Source organism: Lactuca saligna, chromosome 6 (genome assembly GCF_052625555.1).
Source record: "Lactuca saligna cultivar CGN05327 chromosome 6, ASM5262555v1, whole genome shotgun sequence".
NCBI classification, from domain to species: Eukaryota; Viridiplantae; Streptophyta; class Magnoliopsida; order Asterales; family Asteraceae; genus Lactuca; species Lactuca saligna.
The window spans coordinates 130,346,047-130,372,390 of record NC_136422.1 but is presented as its reverse complement, the minus strand read 5'-3'; the positions used below and the strand labels follow the sequence as shown (position 1 = coordinate 130,372,390).

At 36.5% G+C, this 26,344-nt stretch overlaps 1 protein-coding gene and 1 pseudogene across 2 annotated transcripts; both read left to right on the top strand.

The window, feature by feature from the left end:
- The first annotated feature begins 87 nt into the window (after positions 1-87).
- LOC145001078 (phytyl ester synthase 1, chloroplastic-like) lies at positions 88-3,673 on the top strand (annotated as a pseudogene). Its single transcript, XR_013661476.1, has 13 exons — positions 88-540; positions 642-693; positions 789-844; positions 941-1,099; positions 1,187-1,291; positions 1,406-1,489; positions 1,618-1,739; positions 2,003-2,111; positions 2,210-2,340; positions 2,486-2,849; positions 2,924-3,037; positions 3,123-3,208; positions 3,304-3,673. The product of XR_013661476.1 is annotated as a phytyl ester synthase 1, chloroplastic-like (transcript).
- Positions 3,674-4,860: 1,187 nt separating this feature from the next.
- Positions 4,861-9,235, top strand: LOC145001989 (Glyceraldehyde-3-phosphate dehydrogenase-like family protein). The gene is made up of 12 exons (XM_078961307.1): positions 4,861-5,024; positions 5,274-5,424; positions 5,551-5,616; positions 5,704-5,819; positions 5,927-5,980; positions 6,060-6,147; positions 7,733-7,825; positions 7,908-7,948; positions 8,198-8,251; positions 8,344-8,507; positions 8,740-8,809; positions 8,955-9,235. Exons 1-12 carry the CDS (start codon positions 4,929-4,931, stop codon positions 9,078-9,080), a joined length of 1,119 nt encoding a protein of 372 aa, XP_078817433.1. The 5' UTR covers positions 4,861-4,928; the 3' UTR covers positions 9,081-9,235.
- The last annotated feature ends 17,109 nt before the right edge of the window (positions 9,236-26,344 follow it).

Here is a 26,344-nt window from a genome sequence, read left to right as displayed (position 1 = left end):
CTTTTCTTTTGTTTTCATTTACTGAGTTTAGAATTTTACATACATACGAAGCTTCCACTTAGGATAACAACAATCAAGATATGATATTCCTAAAATTCTTTAAATCATAGAGCAAAGTCTCGGTTTTGATTCTTGAAGCAGTTTTCCTTTTCCCTATGAAATCTTCCATCGCATTACTTATGAACACTTCCACTGTTCCACTATCACCCCTTTTCACTCCAAACAAAAACCTTAGTCTGCGTTCTCATGTTCTTGTTAGGAGTGTAAGTAGTGAGGTATCATCGGCTTCAGTTAGCATCAATGGAGCTTCATCTGTTAACAAGAATGATACTGGGGATCATAAAGGAAAAACGAGTATACAGAATGTTCTAGAAGAATTGGAACCTTTGTGGGATGATGGATATGGGACACAAAGTGCAAAGGATTACGCCTATATAGCCATGGATTTGATTAAGAATGATGGAGGACCTCCTCGATGGTTTTGCCCCATTGCATGTGGCATACCTCTAAAAGATTCGCCTATTCTTTTATATATTCCTGGTAATTTGTAGTATTTGATAGCTACACAAAAAAAAAAAAAAAAAAAAAAAAAAAAAAACTTCTATGCTTATAATTGTGTGTTTAAAATTTAATGTCTTTAGGGATAGATGGAACTGGAACTGGACTTGTTGTACATGAGAAAGCTCTTGGAAAGTGAGTAAAGCAAGTTTCTTGAAGAAATCGATTACTATTTGTTACATGCATCAACTTTACAATTGTTTTTTTTTTTTTTTCAACTTTGATAACAGGGTTTTTCATGTTCAATGCTTGCATATTCCTGTTCATGATCGAACACCACTTGAAGGTTTAGCATCTTTTTTAGTGTTTATATTGCTCATAACTTCATGAAGTTAGTCCATTTTATATACTAGCTAGCTATATAAACTTGCTTTGCATGAAGGTTTGATTCAAATTGTGGAAGAAACTGTGAAGATTGAACATAATTTGTCCCCAAATAAGCCGATTTATTTGCTTGGAGAATCTTTTGGAGGAACCCTAGCACTTTCAGTCGCTGCTCGTAACCCTACAATTGACTTAATACTCATATTAGTAAACCCAGGTCTCTCTTTTTTTTTTCCTATTTTTTCAGTAAATCCAGTTTCATACATGTATTTCTTATTCAATTTGAATATTCTAACCATTTCAGCAACTTCATTTGAGAGATCACAAGTACACCCTTTATTGCCACTCCTAAGAGTTCTACCTGAGGAACATTATGGGATGCTACCCTATGTCATACCCCCTCTTCTGGGTAGGTTATTGCTTGAATTAGGGTTTTCTCCAATTTAATAAGTTGTATGTAACATTAGGGTTTTTGTTCTTGCATATATATTCTCTTTTAATCATGATAACATTTTCTTTTCAGGTGATTTTGTAAAGGTGGCAATGGTACGAATCGATGATAATGGTAGATCTTTACAATTTGACCAAAGATCTACCACTTCTTTCTGTAAGACTCACCTTCTCTTACTTCTTTAGCTCTTGTCATTGTTTTAGTTTTCATTTTTGTTAGCTTGTTCAATCTACTATATGGAATGTGTTTTTTTCCCTCATTTTTATACTTTTTTTTCATGATAGATAATGGCCAAAATATTACCACAAGACACTCTTAAATGGAGGTTAAAGCTAGTTGAATCAGCTGCTGCTTATGCTAACTCCCGCCTCCATGCTATTAAAGCTCAAGTACTCATGCTTGCTAGGTTAATTTCTTTCTTCTTTAGCTAATAAGGGTAAATTTATAAAAAGTCACGGCTTAATGGGGAAAGTCTCTTTTCCATAACTTTCTATATTAAGTCGTTCTTTTTGCAATAAGTAAAAACGAAACACAAACACCCATAGTTTACGGATTAAGTCATTAAGTAAAAAAGAAACAACACCCAGGTTTAAAAATGTGAGCTTGTAGATATTTCTTAATTCATTTAGCCTTATGGAATATAATATTGCTAAGATATTTGTATTTCAGTGGCAAAGATAACCTGGTGCCAAGTAAAAACGAAGCCCAAAGGCTTTCAAGATTCTTGAAGCACTGCAACGTACGTGTGTTTGAGGGAAATGGGCACACAATCCTATTGGTAATAAGATATCCTACTTTGACAAGTTTGCATGATCATTCCCTAGCGTCCACGTGGCAAAATAAAACACTAATGTGGGTCCCTTTTCGTTGGTGTAGGAGAATGGTGTTAATTTTCTGTCCACTATAAAGACTAGTCAGATGTATCGCCGTTTTTCTAAGCATGATGTTGTTAACGACTTTTTGCCTCCTAGCATGAGAGAGTTCAAAAGCTCACCAATGGAGTCTCGGTAATTTAACAGATTTGATTTGTCATATCTTCTTAATTATTATACTCTTGTAATTGTCATCAAATGAAGACTATGTTTTCCCACTTTGAATTTTTCATTCATACGAGGTTAACCAAATATTAAGCTACGATCCAATCCACTACAGGTGGAATCGCGTTTACATGGGTGCAGCAATGTTCTCAACAATGGAGGATGGAAAGATAGTGAGAGGTCTTGCAGGGATTCCAGATGAAGGACCCGTATTAATCGTTGGTAATCACATGCTATGTGGATTTGATATTTTTCCTATTATCTCCGAGTTTTTGAGAGAAAAAAAAGCCAAGCTTTATGGTTTAGCTCACCCACAATTGTTTCAACTTGATGAACAACATTTCATAATCCCAATTATCGATATTTTGAAGCAATTTGGTGCAATTCCAGTTTCTGGAAAAAATCTTTTTAAATTGTTAGCAACAAAATCTTATACACTACTTTACCCTGGTGGTCTACGTGAGGCTCTCCATCGTAAGGTATTAATTTATGCATGAAATAGCAACTTTTTTTTTGAAATGGTGAATTAAAAACTTTATATTATGGTTAAAAGGGTGAAGCTGCGAAATTGTTTTGGCCTGAAAAACAAGAATTTGTAAGAATGGCAGTGAAGTTTGGAGCCACCATTGTTCCATTTGGAGTTGTTGGGGAAGATGACATATCACAAGTAACAACTTATATACAATGTAACTTCATACAACTTTGATCAAATAAACTAGTTTTCAACGTTTTTATCTACTTTTTTTTACTAGATAATCCTTGATTATAATGAAATGAAGAGAATCCCTTTCATCAATCAAATGCTCAATGATTTAAATCAAGGGAAAACTAACTTGAGGTGAGTTTACTTGGTTTTTTCGGTCTACTTTGAGGTGAATTTACTTAGTGTTAGTTTTATTTCTTATTTTGAGTATCATATTGTTTTGGTGATAGAGAGGGGATGGTTGGAGAGATAGCTAATCAACCACTTCATATTCCTATACTTTCACCCAAACTACCGGGTCGACTCTACTATTTATTTGGGAAGCCTATATGTACAAAAGGAAAGGAAAATATGTTACATGACAAAGAGTATTTGAGGAAATTATACTTGCAAATAAAATATGAGGTTGAAAAGAATGTGGCTTATTTGTTAATGAAGAGGGAGGAGGATCCTTATAGGGGTTTGGTTGAGAGGCTTGTGTGGGTAACAACTATTGGTTCTTTAGATCAAATCCCATCATTTAAGCCATAATGTTGAGTTATGTTGGTATATGAAACTTTTGTTTAGGAATGTATTTTATGTTGATTTTTAAACAATATTTAAGAGTATTTTTTAAAAAATTATGTGTTAGGATTTGGAGTACTTGCCGAATGTGATAAGAATCGGGGTAAAGTTCTAACTTATGTAGCATCATCAAAAACCATTTCCCTGGTTTTTGGTCCCTAAGGCTGTAAACGAACCAAACAAACACGAACAAGGCTTGTTCATGTTTGTTTGTTTAGGTTTAATTTAACTAACAAACGAACACGAACGCTTAAACAAACATGTTTTCTTGTTTGTGTTTGTTTGTTTAAAAATTACATTGTTTGTGTTTGTTTTTGTTTGTTTGTTAAGATGTTTTTCTAATTTTACCAACCTTCATTGTTTTTCTAATTTTCATCGTTTGTGCATTTAATAGTTAAGAATTATATGTTATTCTATGTTACTATATGATTGTGATTGACGATTCACACGGATTTAAATTTTAGTATACCTTTTATATATATATATATATATATATATATATATATATATATATATATATATATATATATATATATATATATATATTAACAAATATTAACTAAACAAATATTAACGAACGTTCACGAACTTAAATAAACGAACGAGACCATTGTTTATGTTTGTTTGTTTAACTAAACAAACATAAAATTTTGTTTGTGTTTGTTTGTTTATTATATAAACAAACATAAACGAACATTTTACCGAACGAACTACGAATGGTTTGTCCAACGTTTGGTTCATTTACAGCCCTATTGGTCCCAACTCCCAATACATATGCATTCAAACTTTACATTCTCATTTTGAAATTACAATTTCTAAATTAGAATATAGCATAAAAACCGTTTGATTTTGATGTAATTAGTTATATTCAAAACTCACTTATTGGTTTGATTTGGTTTAGGATTGAATTTGGAACCCTTTGTTATTCAAGCATTTGTAAGTTCTTCTCTTAGATGTTGAAATCGCTTGATTTCCTAATGACCTTGTTATCTTGATTATCTGAAAGCAACACGATTATTTTAGAAAACTTGTGTCATGAATTACTTTCCAATAGTTTTTTTTGTTCACGAGCGTTTCTTATACATTAAGGACATCAAAATTTAGTATGTGTGCTTTAACTTTATAGTAAAATTAGAAAATAGTTGAATACACTTCAAAGTTTGAATGTGAAAAAAAAAAAAAAAAAAAAAAAAAAAAAAAAAAAACCGAATGAAAGGAACTATACACACATAACTCATAAGCAGCAAAAACACAGTCCGACGCGGAGGGCTACCGTGAAATCGAGGAGAAAATGAAGAATATTCCGATCATTCTTATGGGCTGCGGAGGCGTTGGGAGACAACTCCTCCATCACATCGTCTCCTGTCGAACCCTACACGCAAACAAGGTACAACACTGAAATAATTTCATCTCCACAACTTCAGCTTCGTCGATAATGTTTTCGATTTGTATATGTCTTCAACGATTACCTGCGTTAGGTTTTGAGTTGGATTGTACACATGATAGATAATTGTAGTTGATTTGGGTTCTTATGATACCAAAATTTTGAAAATGCAGATGAATTAGGATTTAGGACCATATTTGTTCTTCAATACTAGGGCTTAAGATACCTGAGAATATCATTTGCATTTTTCAGGGAATTCACTTGCGAGTTGTGGGCATATTCGATAGCAAATCATTTCTTGTTGTACCAGATGTCTCATCTATGGAGTTCAACGATACCGTTTTGATGAACATTTGCCAGATCAAATCAAACGGCTTGTCCCTTCAAACATGTGTTGAATCTGGTAATTCCATTGATATTTTCACAGCATCGGAGTTATGTATCATTTCATATTCCATCTTACATGATTACTTATACACTAATAATCACATAACATCTTTCACTTCTTCTTCTCTTCTTAATTCTTTAGGTAAATCTGAAGCTTTTTCATCTCCCGAATCCACAAAAAAACTCACAGACATTGCTGCTCGTTTAGGTAAATGTAAATTGATCACTACACACTTTTCACTACAAATTTATAAGATTCAGATTTTCAATGTTCTTTCTTTGAATTTCCATGTAGCTTTTACCCTTGTTGATTGCTCTGCAAGTTCAGAAACCATTGGAGCTATTACACAAGCAGTAAATTTAGGATGCTGTGTTGTGTTAGCCAATAAGAAGCCTCTTACTTCTTCAATGGTATTAAACAAGGGCAAATTGTACATTTCCTGCAATTTTCCCTTTAGATTAATTTTCAACTTTATGGATTTCAATTCAAATAAATATTCAACTTTGTTTTTTTACAGGAAGAATTTGATAACTTATTCTTACAACCACGTCGCATTAGACATGAATCAACAGTAAGTAATGCTATTTTTAATTTTTATATTTCAGATTTTATTATTATAGTGTGTATTTATGGGATAAATTTACTTTCAGGTTGGTGCTGGACTCCCTATTATAGCATCATTAAATCGTATACTTTCATCTGGAGACACTATTTATCGCATAATTGGAAGCTTGAGTGGTAATAAAAATATAAAAAAAGTTAATAAATTACATTTATTTAGTAAAGGGAAATCTTCAGAAAAGTCCTAAAATTTTAGTCCAATTTATGAAAAAGTCCCAAACTAAATTTTATTTACAGAAAAGCACAGAATACTGGTTAAAACTTCGAAAAAATCCTTTTCGGCTAGTTTCGCAGATTTTGCTGGTATTCTGTTCTTTTTCATTAGTTTGCTCAGAATTTTGGGACTTTTCCAAAAATTACATAATAACCAAAATATTTGGATTTTTTTGAAAATTACCATGAAATTAATGGATATTATTATTAACAAATCAATTATAAACATAAAAAATATTTTTATTATAAAAAAAGAAATACATTTGTTGCTAATTTCTAGGAATAAATTGGTGGTCTAAGTAATCTATTGCTTCCTGACCACTCAAACTTTCTACGTTCTTCCTATGCGTTGTTGTGGGTATGATGGTGAGATGAACTTAGTTAGCATTCCTCTAATGTTGGTGTTCCTCTTATGTTGTTTAACCTAACTACTAACCAACATTCATACTTTACATGTTAACAACTATCGGCTAACACACATCTATAAAATGTGAAAAGTGAACCGTGAATGATAATTTATATGGAAAAAAAATGAAGGGTGATTATCTATTTAAATTGTCATTCATAATTTACTTTTCACTCTCGATAAATGTGTGTAATTTTATGGTTGTTATCGGGTGATGTTTGGATGTTAGGTGATAGTTAGGTTAAAGAATATAATGAAAGATCTATATGTTCGTGTAATGCTATTTTCTAATAACACGTGATCATATAGCATCATGCCTAATAGCAAGTAGACACTTATTGATTGTGTATTAATAAATATTATCAACTTTTGTATTGATCACGCCTAACAGAGTACTTTTCACTATGACACCCACAACGATACATAGAAAGAACATAGAAACTTTGAAGTGGTCAACAAACAATAGAGAAGTACATAACCGACCATTTTATTCCTATAAATTAGCAACAAATGTATTTCCTTTGTTTATAATAAAAAATTATGGTGACTTGGTAAGGCATGTGGAAGATATGGTGGATAACCTATTGACCTATGTTCAAATCCTGGCACCACTCAGCCCTTGTGACCATGGAGGTTCGCCTGTAGTGACTCCAGGGCATGAAGCAAAGCTTTATGTTTGCAGCGGGGGATTAGTCGGTGCGCGAAAGCTGGCCCGGAAACCCTCGTTAGGGAAGATCCCTTTCCAAGAAAAAAATTATGTTTATAAATGATTTGTTAATAATAATATCCAATAATTCCATAGTAATTTTCAAAAAAGTCACAATATTTTGGTTATCGGGTAATTTTCAAAAAAGTCCTAATATTTTAAGCAAACTAACGAAAAAGGACAGAATACCGGCTAAGTCTTCGAAACCGGCCAAAAAGGGTATTTTCGAAGTTTTAGCCGGTATTCTGTACTTTTCTGTAAACAAAAATTAGTTTGGGACTTTTTCATAAATTAGATTAAAATTTTAGGACTTTTCTGGATATTTCCCTTTTGTAAATAGTAGTTACATATGTTTTTATTTTATCCCTTAAAAATAGGCACATTGGGGTATGTAATGAGTGAGGTAGAAGATGGAAAGCCATTTAGTGAAGTTGTTAAAGCTGCTCAAGCCCTTGGCTATACTGAACCAGGTCAAATTTATTAATATATTTTTTTTCATATTTTTTATTATGAAAAAAAAAAAAAAACTTATGGTAAACTTTTAACTCTTAGATCCTCGTGATGATCTCAGTGGCATGGACGTTGCAAGAAAGGTTTATACTTTATATCTCATCTCTATCTCCACTTAATTTTTTGTAATATTCACGGTTTTCTCCCTTCATAGTGTTAAATGACCAAAATACCCTTGTGTAGTAGGTCCATCTTGATATTAGTTGGCAAGAAACGGATGGAGTTCGTTTCCATTCCTTTGCTCTATAAATGTTTGGTTTGTAAATATGTGAAAAAACTTTGAATGTAAACTATGATAAATGACCAAAATACCCTTTTTCATATTTGAACAGGGTTTGATCCTTGCACGACTTCTTGGGCACCATATGGATATGAATAGCATCAAGGTAGGTGCTTGCTTGCATAAGTCATAAGCACATTCACGTTTCTTTGGAGTTATTAATGTGACATTTATGCATCTTTTTACATCTTTTTAAAGATTGAAAGTTTATACCCCGATAAAATGAGGCCAAAAACAATGTCTCTCAAAGACTTTTTAGCAAATGGCCTCCCATTGTTGGATAATGATATTGAAGAGAGAATCAAGAAAGCTTCTTCAAATGGGAATGTTTTGCGCTACGTTTGTGTCATTGAGAACTCAAGGTATCTATCTATCTGTCTATCTATGAGGGCATTTACGTCTTTTGCACAAACACGAAATCGAGAGCCAATCCTTGTTCCACTTTCTTATTGACATTTGTCCTGAGTGGTCCAATGCATGCCAAACACTGTTCTGTCATGTCATGTCATGTCAGTGTACACTGTTCGACAGACAGTGTACAAGACAATGTACACTGATGAATGAGGGGGTAAGTTGTATTTTAATGTGAAATAGGTGCAATGTTGGAATTCAAGAGCTACCAAAAGAATCGGCTTTGGGAAGATTGAGAGGAAGTGACAATGTGGTTAGTTTTCTGACTTTTTTCTATTAAGTCGTTCTTTCTGAATTAAGTCAATAAGAAACATGTATCAATATATCTTCTTATCATATTAAGTCATGTTTTGTTCCTATTGAGTCAATTAAGTAAAAATATAATAAGTGTTGTGTAGGTGGAGATTTACAGTCGATGCTACAAGGAACAACCACTGGTGATTCAAGGTGCGGGAGCAGGCAATGATACAACCGCTGCTGGTGTTCTTGCTGATATTTTTGATCTTCAAGATCTATTTACATAAACAACACACACACACACACATCAATAGTTTGTGAAATTACCCTTGTGCCCTTGATCCGTTTTGATGATGGTATGCTTCCGTTTGAAGATAATTTTGCAATACACTTGAAGTTTTATGGTATATAAAGTGTGTTTGTTAGCTTACAACCTACTAAATCACTTTGTTATAAAAAATGGGTTATTTTACACAACATTTTCAATGAAAATCGAAAAAAAAAAAAAAAAAAAAAACTATATAGGATGACCAAAAATGTAATTTACTTTAAGATTTAAAATTGAATTAAATGATATCATGGTTATATTACTATTTTTATATAATGTGTTGGCTTCATTTTTTTTATAAATGATACTAGCTTAAAAAGTAGATGGGTTTTTACCTTCTGTTAAGTTGGCAAATTAGATTTTCAAATGACATTTTTAATTTTATAGCGTAAGTTTAGCTAAACTAGCTAGAAGCTGGTAAATAGAGGATGTAATTTTTATTTGTGTAGAAGTGTTAAATGAAAATACATGAAAGATGTAAAATAACATAAAATATAAACGCTAAAAACTTCTAAACCTACTTTTAAATGTTATTTGGGTTTGAGCATTTTTGTTTAAACTAGAACCTTTAAACCCTTTAAAAGTAGTTTTTTTTTAATGCCATTTGGGTTTGAACATTTTTGTTCAACCTAGAACATTTAAGCCCTTTAAACATAGTTATTTATTTATTATTTACTATTATTTTTTTAATTCGACTATTTTTATGAAAAATTAAAAGCTAAAAGCTTCAAAAAGCTTTCAAAAGCCTGTTGCTGAACATACCCATATTATGTGACATTATAATGACTTCTAAAGTTGACAATGTGGCCACGTGCAATAGCAATTGGGAGATTGCGTTGCGGTTTCGGTTGCTGAACAAAATAAAAACACGTTTCAACCTCCTTTTTCTCATTCACTTCACCCACTTTCTTCTCCAGTCAATCCCAACCCCTCTTCCACCTTCATGATCAATTTTTTCATCTAGATTCATGATGTTTTGGTAATTGGAGTTGCTTGATGAATCTCTACTAAAATCCTTCCAAGATATTGCATCAAAGGTAGTTCTTTTTCCTCTTTATCCCCAAATTTGAATTATGATTTTGTTGGATTCAGAATCTGAACTTCATGCTCTATTGGTAATGTTTATATGAGACTTATGTCGTAGTTCCTTTCCTTAATCCATCTCCAATCTCTAACCTTGTTTTGAAGAGTTTCATTGACCATCAATGGTGAAATCCGAATTCATGCTTAAATTGGGTTGTTATTGTGAAATAATCGATGTGATTCCATTCCTTGATCCACTTTAAGCTCCAACTAAGTAATAGTTGGGAGATTTGTAAGTTTGGATGTGATTTGGTGGGTATTCAATACCCTAGATCCTCAAATCCGAATTTGATGCTTTAAGCAATAATATGAGCTTATGGTTAGATGGTACATTTCCTTTAATTAATGATCCATTTGCCAACCCTTTGGCTTATGGTGAGACTCCATGATGTTTGAATCAAGTTCTAGTTCTAATGGTGGTAATTTGGATATTCTCAATTCTAGGGTTCATTTATTCAAATTACTAATTCCAAGCAATGATACGAGCTTGATTTTGTGATTGGATTGCTTATATTCTTTCAAATCTATGACCTATTTGTTAATTCATGACTAATGGTGAGATTTTAAGTGTTTGATTTGAGTTTAGCTTTCATGTGATGGCTTGGGCATTTTCAAACCCTAAGGGTTTTAGATCATGTTTCATGGTGTCAAGCAATGATACGAGTTTGATGTTATGCTTAGTTTATATTCTATTCTAATATATGATCCATTCAGAATTCTCGCCTCATGGTGAGATTATGAAATTTAGACTAGAAACTTACTTTAATTTGAGATTTCAACTTTGTTGATTATGGAACTATGTTGCAAGCTTGAATTCTCACATGGAACGTAACCTCTTTTCTAGTTTTGGTATTCAAGAATTCTTTGACGAATCGAGAAGTAATATGCTTATTTGCTTTCATAATTAGTCTTCAAATGAAATGCAAATTGTAACATCCGTTTTCCTGGAGGCTTCGTATTAAGGTTTCAAAGGGTTAAAAGGTTGGGTTTTAGAGCAAAAAGGGTCCTCACGATGTGAGGCATGGAGGCTCACGACGCGAGGAGGGCCGCATGAAGATTCCATCCGGGATTGAGCTCACGAAGTGAGCATCGTTGTAGCCCAAGCCCATAAAGTTTTAGGGTTACCCACGTATTTAAGCCCCCCCTTAACTCGGTTTTAGGGTTTATTTCTCAACCTCCACCCTCCCCGAACTCAGAAAAACCCTAACCTAATCCATCTTGGTGATTTTGGATCCATTTTAGTGTTTTGGTGGCTAGAAGAAGAAGAAGAAGATGTTCTAGAGTGTTGGTTCAGCAAAGAGGCATCATCATCATCTTGTGCACATTTTGGATCATTGTATGTGCCCAAGATCCAAACTTTATGAGCACAAATTGTTAGATCTAAGTTATAAGCTCCTTTTTGCATGTTTATGATAGATTGCATGCTTGGGATCCACAAAGTTGGCAACTTTATGGATTAATGAGTCATTCTCTATGATTTGGTCTTATGGATTTGGAGTATGGTTATAAATTATGAATCTTGTTTGAGTTTGGGGCCATTTCTTGTTATCTTGACCTAAGATGGGTTTAGGACGTGCTTGGGGAATGCATGTCCATAAAGTAATTGTTTTTATTGGCATTTGGAGCCCTTGTTAGCTTGTAGATGAAGTAGGATTAAAGGATTAATGGATTAAAGACTTAAAGGTTGGGTTTTTAGTCTTAGATTGTTCTCACTATAACGACCCGATTTTTTCAAAGGAAAATTTTCATTTTTAATTATCCAAACACGTTTCCATAAATTACAAAATCCCATATATAATTGTTTTCAAACTCATATCAATTACGACTTTTATTTAAAATATCAAAGTGTCCCATAAAGCGTCTGTGTGAGAGTGCATTTCGCGCCATCACGCCTTGCCCTTGCCCTTGAGATCTGATGTACCTAAAACAAATCCACAACCTGTAACCTAATGCTTAGTTAGCATACCCCACACACAATCCATGTAACACATATTATATTAGCTATAAGATCTACATATACCACATAAGCCATGCATACATAAACCTGTAAGGATGTCTTGGGCTCCCTTAGGTTCTTATACCTTCGTGCCATGGGCTACCCCACATGTTCTTTACTTAGGAATGCCATGGGCTACCCCACATGGTCTTATATCTAACTGCCACAGGCTCCCCCTGGGGTCTTTCATGCAATAACATACATAATCAACCTATCATATCATATCACAGAAGTGTCTAACATACTACATATACATATATAAACTTGTAAGGATGTCGTGGGATCCTCCTAGGGTCTTATACCATTGTGTCATGGGCTACCCCACATGGTGTTTACCTGGGAATGCCATGGGCTACCCCACATGGTCTTACTTCCAATTGCCAAAGGTTCCCCTGGGGTCTTCCATGCAATAACATACAATCACTAGCATACTACTTAGCATGAAGCTAACTATCATACCACATATCCCTACAAACATTGGTGTACCACATAACATAAAATGGGTCGGCCTTGGTGCCTTAGACCCATTGGTATGGTGAGAAGAATCACCTCTCTCGAATGCTGAAACTGACAATGCTATAACCATATATGTCCCATGTGTTGCTCCAACTCAACTGTCTGTAAGCATCATAAGATAGACTTGTCAAAATCCCAGAATTACCCTCAAGGTCAGCCCTGGTCAAAGTCAAAGTCAACAATCCATGTTGACCTCAAATCATCGAGTGCATCTAGCGACTCGTCGAGTTCCTACCGAGTCTAGACAACCTGATCAAACCCTAGCCAACTCGCGGAGTTGTTTCATCAACTCGATGAGTTCACTTGATATTCAGAAGGCGGGGAAACCCGATCCAACTCGTCGAGTTCCTAGAGTAACTCGTTGAGTCCCCCTTCCTGTTTTCTTTTGTGATAATACACCGAATCTAGGGACTCCAGGGCTTAGATCTGAAGCTCTAAGGTGTCTAGAAGGATAAATTTTCCAACTTAACCCTTTAGAACCGTTCCAAATGCTCTAAAGCCCTTATCAAAGATTGGAAATCTCCAAAGCCGTGCCATATGGTCCAAATCCCTAGGGATCTGAAATCCCTCCTTTCCAGAAAGGTTTCTTGTCCTCTAAAAGTTCAAAAGATGGAGGCTTTATGGACATTCATGTCCAATGCATGTCCCTAGGTTAAAATGGCCAAAAAGAGGGAAATATGCCCTAAAACCCTTGCATGGTGTCCTTGCTTAATGAAAGGCCAGATCTAGCCCTCCTTGGGACCATTTTGCTCTGGAGATTCATAAAGTTGCAAACTTTATGAATCCTATGCATGCCATCAACAAGAAGGGTAGGAAATGAAGAGTAAACTCAAGATCTAGCCATATTCTATGATAAAAATCGAGTCTTGAAAACTTACAGCAGTCCACAAGATGATCAAGCTCAAGGATGGGTGCTTGGTTTGCTGGATCTTCTCATTATGTCCTTCTTCTTAAGCTTCAAAGGTCACTCTAGCTCATAAAATGGAAGAGAATGGGGATTAGGGTTAGCATAGACGTTCTTAGCGTTTGGAGGTTGATGGGAGGTCAGACTCAAGGCTCTTAAGGAGATTATATAGGGTGAAAACCCTAAAATTAGGGTTTTATCATTACAACGCCTACTCGTCGAGTAAACAGTAGATCCCGCATCGTCGAAATGCCCTCTACTCGACAACTTGGACTCCCAACTCACCGAGTCCACACAACAAAACCGTAGATCTTAAATAAATTAAGTAATACCTGGAACATGTGTTACATGTCTCCCCAACTTGAACTAGAATTCTTCCTCGAAGTCTGCTGATCCAAACAATTCCGGGTAGTGATCCCGTATCTCGTCCTCCAGCTCTTAGGTCCACTCGGAGTCCCTGCGGTGCTGCCATTGCACCTTTACCAACTTCACTTCCTTGTTCTGAAGAACCTTAGTCTTCTTATCTAAGATGGCAACAGGCCTCTCGATGTAGTTCAGGCTCTCATCCACCTGGATGTCGTCCAGCGAAACGACTGCTGACTCATCAGTGACACACTTCTGGAGCTGTGACACATGGAAGGTGTTGTGAATCTCGCTAAGCTCATCTGGCAGGTCTAGTCGTATGCTACCTTGCCTACTCGGTCCAAAATCCTGAATGGGCCGATATATCGGGGTACTAGGTTTCCCCTTCTTCCGAAACTTGATAACCCCCTTTCAGGGAGAAACTTTCAGTAACACAAAGTCCCCCACCTGGAACTCAAGATCCGATTTGCTACGGTCGACATAACTTTTCTGGTGGCACTACGCGACCCGCATCCGGTCACGCACCTGCTGAATCAACTCGATAGTCTTGAGCACAACCTCAGTGCTCCCCATGACCCGGTGCCCAACAACGTCCCAACAAACCGGGGTCCTGCATCTCCGACCATACAACATCTCGAATGACGGTCGGTCGATACTGTCATGGTAACTGTTGTTGTTTGAAAATTCTACCAACGGGAGGTATGTGTCCCAACTCCCTCCAAAATCCAACACGCATGCTCTAAGCATGTCCTCCAGTGTATGGATCGTCCTCTCGCTCTGGCCATCAGTCTGGAGGTGGTACACCGTGCTAAAATGTAGTTGAGTGCCCCGTTCCTTGTGGAACTTCTTCCGGAACCTAGATGTAAACCGTACATCCCTGTTAGAGACTACTGACACTGGAACCCCGTGTCTAGCCACAACTTCTAACAGATAAATATCCACTAACTTCTTAGCGGATATACTCTCCGAAATTGGAATGAAGTGGGCACTCTTTTTCAGTCTGTCCACGATCACCCATATGGCGTCCACGCCCCTCGTTGTCCTCAATAACTTCGTGATGAAGTCTATAGTGATCTCTTCCCATTTCCACATAGGAATAGGTAGCGGCTGTACCTTGCTAATAGGCTGTTGATGCTCGACATTGACCTTCCTGCAGGTCAAGCACCGCTCTACAAACCGGGCGATCTCCTACTTCATGTAGGGCCACTAATAACTCAGTCTCAAGTCTCTATACATTTTTCTAGCCCCTGGATGTACAGTGAACTTGGACTTGTGTGCCTCCTCTAATATCCTCTGTTTCACCCCTCCAGGTACCCACACTCGGTCGCACTGTGTCAAAAGACCACGACTATCCTTAACAAACAAAGGATATTGTCCCTGAATCCGCTCTATCTTCCAATTCTCTCTCTTCACTCCCTCGACATGGGCCTCCTTGATCATTTCTAACAATAGAGAGATCACCATCATCCTCATACAAATGTTCCCAATCGGGGACCGCACTGTCTTGCGGCTCAAAGCATCGGCCACCACATTGGCCTTCCCTGGATGGTATAGGATCTCACAATCATAATCCTTCAGCATGTCCATCCACCTCCTTTGTCACATGTTGAGGTTCTACTGATCTGTAAGTCCCAAAAATTAGGTTGATGTATCAATCAGATCTGCTTGATGGTGCGGAATACAAATCAAGCGGATGATGCAAGATGAAATGGAGAAGAAGAAGAAGAAGAATATGAATCTATGATGTATTCAATAATATGAATGATGTTCCATACACATAAGATCCAAACAAACACATTCTTCTTCTCTCTAACTTTCTCTCTCTAGAATATCCTCTACCACTTGTGTCTTTACTGACACTATATATAGGGAACAGAGGCTGCAAACATGTTTACAACCGTAAATGCATTTACAACCGTAAACCCAAGGTTGTTTTCGGTCCTAGACCGAAAACTACAATTGCCTAGAAAAGTATAGTATAAACCAAATTTTGACGTAACAATCTTCCCCTTGGGTTATAGCTTTCTTTTCTTTGACCTAACAAACCCCCCCTAAATATATAGCTGGCTTTTCTTGTCAATCTTCATTTGGAGCTTGGCTTCAGCTTTTTGTCTTCTATTTCTTCACAACTTCAAGATAAACAAGTGAATATTCTAGGTGAATGAATTCATATTGAACAGTTGGGCTTTTCTTCAAAATTTGAATTTGAATGCATGTTGGGTGTGGAGGCTTCTTGAAAGGATTCTTGAAAATCTGTGCTTTCAGCTTGAGAATCTTCCGAGAGAATATCAGAGAGATCAAATCTTTTGGATCACTTCAGCAGGTACATAGATAGCATCAAACTGATTGAGGAGGATTCAATGCAATATGTCACATAATCTTCAAGAACAGTTTCACCTTGCTTCTGGGGTTGAAATATTGAATGTTGAAAGAATAATCTTCATTTCTTGTTCCTTCGAATGAATATTCTTCGACAACCACAGATGAAGCCTTGAATCAAAATTTTCGATACAGTCTCCATGAGTCTCATCTACATCTGAATTCAGTTTCCAAGAAAAAAAATTGAGATAAAAACAAAAATAAAAGAAAACTTAGCACACAATATTTTTGGATTTTTCATATTTTATGAAAAAAATAAAACATAAATAACACTATTTTTGGATTTTTGGTTTTTTGATTTTTGTTTGGTTTTTAAAATTTTTAATTCTCCCCCTTAAATTTGTGCATAGAGGAAAACTGTGAACAAATTTAACAAAAAATATATTTGGGGTCAAAGTTATAAAGCAATTCAATATCGTTTATTAGCACATGCTTGCATGTCTGGATCTGGTCAATCACTGGTATTGTGGTCTGATATGTGTATTTTTAGATATATTTTTATGCACTTTATCTTAATATTTTGGCCTTATTTATTCTATTTTAGAACTAAAGAGTACTCATAATACTTTGAATTATGTTTTGCAGCTATTTGTTGTCAATAAAGCACAAGAGAAAAGACTGAAGCGGAAACTGGGCTTAGAAGATAAAAGAAAGAAAAGGGTGCTGAGGTCGCGAGTACGCCCCGCGTACCTTAAGGTTACGCCCCGCGTACCTGCTTGCATCGGATAGACTTAATCGCGTGATTATCCATAGTACGCGCCGCGTAATCCATAGTACGCCCAGCGTACTTAGGTCGGCCACAAAGATTATAAATGTCGATTTTTAGCTAACCAGGAGGGGGGATTCGACTTCTAACCTAATTTAGTCGACAATTAACTTCTGTTAAGCCGTTTTGAGGGTCTAAAAGGCGGCCGGAAGGCCATTAAGCTAACGGGAGCAGAGATCTGAAGGATTGGAGAGCGGATACATGTCGGTAATCATATGGATTGCTAACGTGATCATGTTTAGCACTTCCTTATGGTACTTTTTGTATTTAGTTTCTGATTTGGGTGTAAAAACCTTTTACTTTGTGTTTATGATTGAATGAAGTTTTGATTCTTAGACTAATTGTTATGTTAAATAATTTATTTGTGTTTAATTTATCTTGCCAAGCTTGTTCGAAGATCCTCATGTGTTAATGATGATTATTTTCTGTTAATTGTTAAGTGAATTGAGTTGTATGAACATATACTTGATTGCTTGTCTCTTATGATTTTTGATGACCATTGAGATTATAAGACTAGAAATAACGAATGTGAAACTAGGATTAACTTGGGAATAAGTAAGTTAATGTGTGAGCCTTGTTTGATGACCATCAACAAGAGGTTAATTAAATGTTTAAATTAACTAAATTTACAAGTCTTGCTTGATACGAACTGAACACTAGGAAACATGTTAGTTTAACCAATTGATCACTGATTGAATTGACTTGTTTGCTAAAGGATTAGTTATAGTGAACACGAATCTAATCATTTTAGGAATCGGTGAACATGAATAAATGAATCTGTGTATGCAATTGTTTATGTTTTTAAGGTGGAATTTGTCTAAACCAAAGTACCTGAAGAGATTTGTTTTTCCTGTTAGTTTATCGAGAATTGTTAATTAATTATTAGTTTGAGATTTATTAAACTATTTCTTTTATTCTTTTCGTGTGACCTGTAACCTATAATCAAATATATTAAATTAATCCACCGTTCCCTGTGATCGACACCCGACTTACCTAAGCTATACTGTAATCTGACTAGGTACACTGCCTATAAGTGCATAGTTAGTCTAAGTTTGTTAGGTTATAAATATTAAAATTAATGGGTACTTTCGTGCACATCAAGTTTTTGGCGCCGCTGCCGGGGAACGGCTTGTCATTAATTTATTTTATTTGATTATTCGTTATTTGTTTTTAGTTAGTTTTCATTTTTTTAGTTTGATTTTCGATGATATCATGTCACTTGTCGGGAAGGTTCTTGTTTTTATTTTGCAGGAATTTGGGATTGTACACATTGCTTGACTTTACTTTTTGCATGGGTTTCGAGAATGAAAGCGATTAGGGAATTCTTGACCTGCTTAGCCTACTACTTTGTTGATTTGTCCAACTCAATCCATGAGGCGTAGTATAGCAAGGCGTATTGTGGTGGTTAAGTGGAAGACCGAGCTCTTGCTGTTCTTGACTAGTTAGGTCACTTCTTGTTCCGCTTCTAGTTAAAGGTGCAAGGAAAACAAATGAAATATTCTAACGGGTCCCGAAAGTGGGTGTTTTCGCAAACCAATTCTTGCATGCAAAGGTTTTTGATCAACCATTGTTGTTTGATCTTGACAAAGATAAGTGATTATGACATCTCAATTTTTTTTTATTTTATCACTCATCGTGAAGTCATCATTAGCTTAAGAAATTAAAAAACAAAAATAAATAAATAAATAAATAAATAAATAAAAATAATAATTAATTTAAGTCCCTAGATTAAATAATTAAAAAGAAAAGGAAATTAAATTAAAGGAAATTTGGAAATTTTCAAATACCATTACGCCCCGCGTAAATTATTTTACGCCATGCGTAATAAGACCCGAATCGCGGATGAACATCTCCGGGTGTTGGGGTTACGCCCCGCGTATCCTCGTGCTACGCCCCGCGTAGGTCGGCGACCAGGTATACATCTTGACCTTTTGACTTCGCTGTTATTTTCAAAACCAATTCCTCTCGCGCACGAACTGTGACGGCAACTTTCTCACAAAGATTCTCGATTCTTTTTCGTTTCTTGTTAAATCCACCACACAAGTAAGTATTTCGGATACTCAATAGCTTGGATTTATGTTTAGTTTGATGAAATAAGCTGCATTTAGCTTAGGGATTGATTCATATTTTTTAGGAGGTCCCGATTTTTCTCTTACTGTCTTGGACCACACGGTTGGTTCCTTTGGACCACGCGATGTTTAAAAATTAATTGTGTTGATGCCCCTGCTGTGTCTATTTGGATACGGATTATGAATTTAGCACAAGAAAGGGACTGGGACCAGGACACAGAATCACAAGCCTGGACATACGGCCAGTGTACGCTGGATGAACGCCCAGCGTAATGCCATATCCACCCCCATTTTTTTGGTTTAAAAATCTATTAATGCTGCCATATTTTGTTGGTTTTATGTTTTTGCAGATTATGGCTCGAAGGGCACAAAGAACCAACCCTCCCGAGGATGTGACCGATCATCGCTTTTTACAATTTCCGCAAACACTGAGCGATGCTACCAGGGCGCGTTATAGCACCAACTTGAGTCTGCTTCTCACAAAGGAGATTGATATTGCACCCTCTTTCGACTGGGAGTTGGCTACCAGGACTGGACTTGCTGCATTGATCCAGGAATTTTTGCAATACACACACTCGGACGCGAGTGGTGTGGAATTGTTTGTGTGTCAGGGATGGGCGCGTTTGTTCAGGATCCAGGAGCCGGTATATCGAGAGTTTTTGCTGGAGTTCTATGCTACAGTTTCCTATGATCCTAGGAAGCCACTCAATGACAGGACAGCCTTTGCTTTCAGACTGGGAGGAGTGAGCCGGGAATGCAGCGTGATAGAGCTTGCTACTCGGGTGGGTATTTACACAGCCGAGGAGACAAGGAGTGTCCACTTCCCGACATTTCTTGCTGACTGTCTCACGGAGCGGCCGGAGGACTACAATGAGAACACTTTTTGGGCCGAGATTACGGGAGGAATTTATACACCATCTACCGCTCGAGGGGGGATGATTCGGTCTACTACATACCGAATGTTGCACCGGTTGATTTCTATGTCTCTCACGCATCACAAGAATAGCGAGAGAGTGCCTTCGACGGACCTGTATTTCCTATGGGCACTAGTTACTCTAGGGAGGCACCTGAACCTTCCAGTTGCTTTAGCTGCATACTTGGGACGGAGGGCCAGGGGACTTCGGGGAGATAGCCCGATATGCGGAGGGCATTTTATCACACGATTAGCTCGATCATATCAGTTGATGACACGTGAGATCACGAGATCGATGGTGTTTCACGACATGAGGCCAATGAGTCTTCAGCTATTGGAGTCGATGCGCATATTAGAGCGGGGCGGAGATGGTGTTTTGAGGGTTCGAGCAGATGATGTGGCGGATGAGGAGGGTGCCGCCGAGCCACAGCCGAGACGGGTCCCACGGCGTAGACCTGCTCCTCGGGGAGCGCAACAGGGACCTGAGCCGGAGATTGATATGCGCTATTTAGCTCAGGGCATTGATCGTCTTGACTTGAGGGTCCAGAACCTTAGCGAGTATGTTGCACATGTGGACGCGCAACAGCGGTGGCAAGGGAATGCGTTGAATGCATTCTTTGCCCATCAGGGATTTCAATATTCGGTTTCCTTTCCACCACCATTCCAGTCACGATTTGACGGGGCCGGTACTTCTGGGACACAGCCACATGATGATGGAGATGACGAGTGATCCTTTTTATTTTGTTTATTTGTTTGTTTTGTGTTAATTTTAGTTTAAGTTTAGTTTTTAGTATTTGGTATGTAATTAAACTTTGATTTAGTTTGTTTTACTTTTGTTTTCCATGTTGATGCTCTATGGTTGTTTAGATTTATGCAGAATATTCGCCCTTAGGAAGCTGGCAGTAAGTTCAGCAGCTAGGTCCGACTGTTGCTAGAGAGAGTCATGTGAGAGTTCGAAGGTTACAGTCAAGACCCACAATTTGTCATAAGTGTGGGGTGCATCTTTATTAGAGTTGTATTTCGATGCAAGGAAGAAATATTGTTCCGACTGACACGACGTGGTTGACACTTTCCCACGTCATGGTTATTATACATTGCATCTAATTGCAATATTTTGTACCACATTTTCGAAGATGGCGGTCTTGATTTTATTTTTCGGCAAATTTAGAAGCAGCAGTTCCAGTTTTCAGTTTTTCAGCAGTATTTGAAGCAACCTGTAGCAGCCCCATTCGATCTTGCCACAACTACTCAGGGGAGTCTGTTCCTTTTTCTCCCTTTTTATGTTCTTAATTTTTGTTAGCATACAATGAGGGCATTGTATGAAATAGGTGTGGGGTAGGGGTCGGTAAAAGTAAATTATAAAAATGAAATAATAGTTGGAAATTGCTAGATTTAGGGAAATTTAAAAATTTAAAAGAAAACTTGAAATAATAGTTTAATTTAGAAAAATCTAGTGATAATTTAAAATTTTGCTAATATTGTATGAGATGATCCGATGAGAACTCAAATGTTTAGTTGAGCCAATATACGTTATAGTGCATTTGTGGCTTCCCTTATTTTAGTGAAATCATGGAACAAAAACATAACCCCGCTCGGTTTGAAGGATGCAATATGTTTAGCAGCCTAAACCTGAAATGTATCCAGGAGAATTATTATCATTAACCAATAAAGGTTGAGGTTGAGCGCCTCTGCTTAAGCATGTAGGTTTTGAGTGAAAAAAGAGAGGTACATGTAAAAAAAAAAGAGAATTACGAAAAAGTTTGAAGAATTTTGGAGCAAATAAAGTGAAGATCAAAAGATCAAAATTCTGAAGAAATCCAAAAAGTTGAAGATACCAAGAAATCAAATCAAATAAGGTGGTGAATTCAAAGAAATCAAAGATCAAATTGTTCAGAGAAATGAAGAATTCAAAGAAAGCTCCATAGTGGTATCATAAATTGTAATTCTAGATTATGTATGCTTAGGTTGCTCAACTAAAAATACCTTGAGGTTAGGAGGTTTTCTGAGGATGGATTCGGAGGGTTGCATAAAATGAGCATTGTTCGGAAAAAGTGGGCAAGTGTTTATGAAGATTGTGAGTATTTAAAGTATGGGGGGGTACTTAGGAAAATTTTAGACACAAATGCATGCGTTGAGGTCTTGGCATAATGGCTGAGTTTTAAATGGATTGTTTAGTGCGATATTGGTAAAATAAAAGTAAATTTGCTTGGGGGCAAGCAAAGGCTAAGTGTGGGGTATTTTGATATGTGTATTTTTAGATATATTTTTATGCACTTTATCTTAATATTTTGGCCTTATTTATTCTATTTTAGAACTAAAGAGTACTCATAATACTTTGAATTATGTTTTGCAGCTATTTGTTGTTAATAAAGCACAAGAGAAAAGACTGAAGCGGAAACTGGGCTTAGAAGCTAAAAGAAAGAAAAGGGTGCTGAGGTCGCGAGTACGCCCTGCATACCTTAAGGTTACGCCCCGCGTACCTGCTTGCATCGGATAGACATAGTACGCGCCGCGTAATCCATAGTACGCCCAGCGTAATCCATAGTACGCCCAGCGTACTTAGGTCGGCCACAAAGATTATAAATGTCGATTTTTAGCTAACCAGGAGGGGGGATTCGACTTCTAACCTAATTTAGTCGACAATTAACTTCTGTTAAGCCGTTTTGAGGGTCTAAAAGGCGGCCGGAAGGCCGTTAAGCTAACGGGAGCAGAGATCTGAAGGATTGGAGAGCGGATACATGTCGGTAATCATATGGATTGCTAACGTGACCATGTTTAGCACTTCCTTATGGTACTTTTTGTATTTAGTTTCTGATTTGGGTGTAAAAACCTTTTACTTTGTGATTATGATTGAATGAAGTTTTGATTCTTAGACTAATTGTTATGTTAAATAATTTATTTGTGTTTAATTTATCTTGCCAAGCTTGTACGAAGATCCTCATGTGTTAATGATGATTATTTTCTGTTAATTGTTAAGTGAATTGAGTTGTATGAACATATACTTGATTGCTTGTCTCTTATGATTTTTGATGACCATTGAGATTATAAGACTAGAAATAACGAATGTGAAACTAGGATTAACTTGGGAATAAGTAAGTTAATGTGTGAGCCTTGTTTGATGACCATCAACAAGAGGTTAATTAAATGTTTAAATTAACTAAATTTACAAGTCTTGCTTGATACGAACTGAACACTAGGAAGCATGTTAGTTTAACCAATTGATCACTGATTGAATTGACTTGTTTGCTAAAGGATTAGTTATAGTAAACACGAATCTAATCATTTTAGGAATCGGTGAACATGAATAAATGAATCTGTGTATGCAATTGTTTATGTTTTTAAGGTGGAATTTGTCTAAACCAAAGTACCTGAAGAGATTTGTTTTTCCTGTTAGTTTATCGAGAATTGTTAATTAATTATTAGTTTGAGATTTATGAAACTATTTCTTTTATTCTTTTCGTGTGACCTGTAACCTATAATCAAATATATTAAATTAATCCACCGTTCCCTGTGATCGACACCCGACTTACCTAAGTTATACTGTAATCTGACTAGGTACACTGCCTATAAGTGCATAGTTAGTCTAAGTTTGTTAGGTTATAAATATTAAAATTAATGGGTACTTTCGTGCACATCATGGTCCACTTAAACACAAAGGATATTTGACAAATTTGACAAATTATAAGTGACAAGTCATTGTGATATATATTCCTAAATGGACATTTAACTGACGACGACCAAGGATATTGTTGTCCACTTAAATTCAGCAGTGAGATCTACAAACAACCTTTTAAATGGTTCAATTTTAGATGTACTAGAACGTGTTCCCCACTTCCCGACATACCCTGGTAATCAAGAACTTCCAAAGAACTCCTTACTTTAGGTGAGTATTCAATCATTAAGAAAGAAGTCAGAAATAGAAATGTATATGTTGTATCCCAAGTCGGATGTTTTCCAATCACGCCGAAGGAACAACATATGACTAACATAGATAGGGAGGTTGAGAGGTAGAATGGTGCATATGATGTGTCCTAGGTCGGATCTTCCGATCATGCAAATGGAACAACATATGGCTAACAAATAGAAGGAATTGCACAGATAAATGGAAGCATAGAGATAGATTTGCATATGTTGCATTCCAGTTTGGATATGTTCCAATCACACAAAATATGCAACATATGACTGATAGATCGAAAGCAAAAAATAATTTCCTACAGACCTACTTTATCAGAACCCCCCAGTTGTCCTATTAGTACTGGAATTAAGGACATAAGTTCGTACATCAACGAAATGTTGAGCCACATTTCTAGGTAATTAACTTTAATGTATCTCGTAGGTTCTCGTGTTTATCTCACTGCTCAATCTACCTAAGCGTCGTATTGTCAGTCCAAATGAGACTATCTAAGTCCTTTCATTTTTCAATCTAAGTCTAATCCTTTTAAATCCTTTGTGCCTACCATCACATTGAACACAGAGTCTAGAAAATTCGGCTTTAGTGCATTACACGCATCATAAATTACCCTTTAGCACTATACTTCATATCACTTCCCCAATTAACAAAACCTACAAATGAAAAACTATAAGAAAATAAAAGATTGTCTTCAAAACAAATTAGTTTAAGATAAACTCAGGAGTATCGAGAAGAAAACTCAAACCATAAGTCACCGATTGAATTTGCATCCAGAAGGTCTGAGAACAGCATGCATATTTCTATCTCAGAACATATCCGAAAATTCTTTACATCGTAAAGCACAAACCCCATGTGTGATCCTTTCCTTTCTTCCTTTCCCATGAAGGACACATACTCTCAAACTAAGTTCTGAGTGTTGTACAATTGATAGATGTCTCCTATCATGTGCTTGGAACAACCATTACCAAAAAACCGAAGTATGATGATATGTCTCCATAGCTGCTTTAACAAAGAGCGGAATCAGTTGGTCTTTGGAACCCAGTCCATTTTGAAACTGGGTTGACCGTTACCGTCTACGTAAGGTACTCTTTCCCATGACATGTCCTGCTTATCACAAATAGAAGATGAAGAAATATTAGAATCATTAGAAGATTTGGGAGATTGAATCTTTGGTACCCATCTGTATTTGGGTTTAACCCATTTCTTGTTCGATCAGATGGGTGGCTCAGTACTGCTTTTGAACTTGAAGTCGGCCGTCGAGATGGCTTTGACCTAACCGGTCTTGGCTTCACATGAGCATCTCTTGAGCTTAGCTTCTTGACCGATATTTTCTTGTTGACTTTAGGATTTTGATTCTTGCCTTCTGCGCGTTCTAGTCACCATTGTTTGAGCGTGGCCTCAATGGGTTTCTTTTGGAAAAGCTCCCTCTTTGTGCGTTCTGCCAGCCTTGTGCATAGTAGGGAACGTATGAGCAATTTGGATAATTTCTGGCAATGTGTCCAGGTTGTTCCACAGTGAAAACATGTCTTTTTCTTCACGTAGGAATTGTTTCTTCCTGTCCCTGGTGGCATGCCCTTGCCTCGTTTCTTATTGTTTCCGCATGCACACATACAACATGCACTTTGATTTTCTTATTTTGGTGGCCTGTATTTACCAACAACAAGTTGATTAGAAGAAACTGAGTTAAAAGCAACAAATTCAGAGTTCAAGGAGACATTGGTTTGACAGTCAATAGAATCAATAGAACTAGAATTAATTATGTTCTCCTTGTTCTCATCTGTCACTGCTTTACCTACACAGGAAGAAGATTCATTAGAATCTTTCATCTCAACACCCTCAGTTGGCCCTGATTGTTCAGTCTTAATGAAGCTGGAATAGTGGTTTGTCTATACTGAGCAGGTATTTCTTCCTCGGTGGTCTCAAGGGGTAGGTTATAGTTGTCAACTTGTCATTGAAAGGAGGTGGAACACTATGATACCCTAGACCCTTGGTTCAATTATCTTTAAATTTTAGTTGTTTTTCTATCATGGATGCAACTACCTCACTTGACACATCAAATTTATTAAAGTTGAATTCAGCATCTTTATATTTAGCTTTTAATGCATCAAGTTCGGTAGTCATGTCAGCAAGTTGTTCCTTAACATATCTATAATTTGCACATTTATTGCTATATTCTTCTTGAAGTTTTTAGAAGTCCTTGGTTTCGGCCTCTAGTTGTGCTTTCAAAGGTTTTTTGGGCCTTCCTAAGTGTATATCCTTTATATTTAAGGTCATCATTATCCCTTTTTAGCAAATCATTTTGTTCACGGAGAAATTTAATCGTA

Bases quoted from the DNA above. Each gene is read 5' to 3' on its own strand.
- LOC145001989 (XM_078961307.1), top strand. From the start codon at position 4,929: ATGAAGAATATTCCGATCATTCTTATGGGCTGCGGAGGCGTTGGGAGA. The intron at 5,025-5,273 runs GTACAACACTGA...TGCATTTTTCAG, and splicing joins GAACCCTACACGCAAACAAG to GGAATTCACTTGCGAGTTGT. The intron at 6,148-7,732 runs GTAATAAAAATA...CCTTAAAAATAG, and splicing joins CATAATTGGAAGCTTGAGTG to GCACATTGGGGTATGTAATG.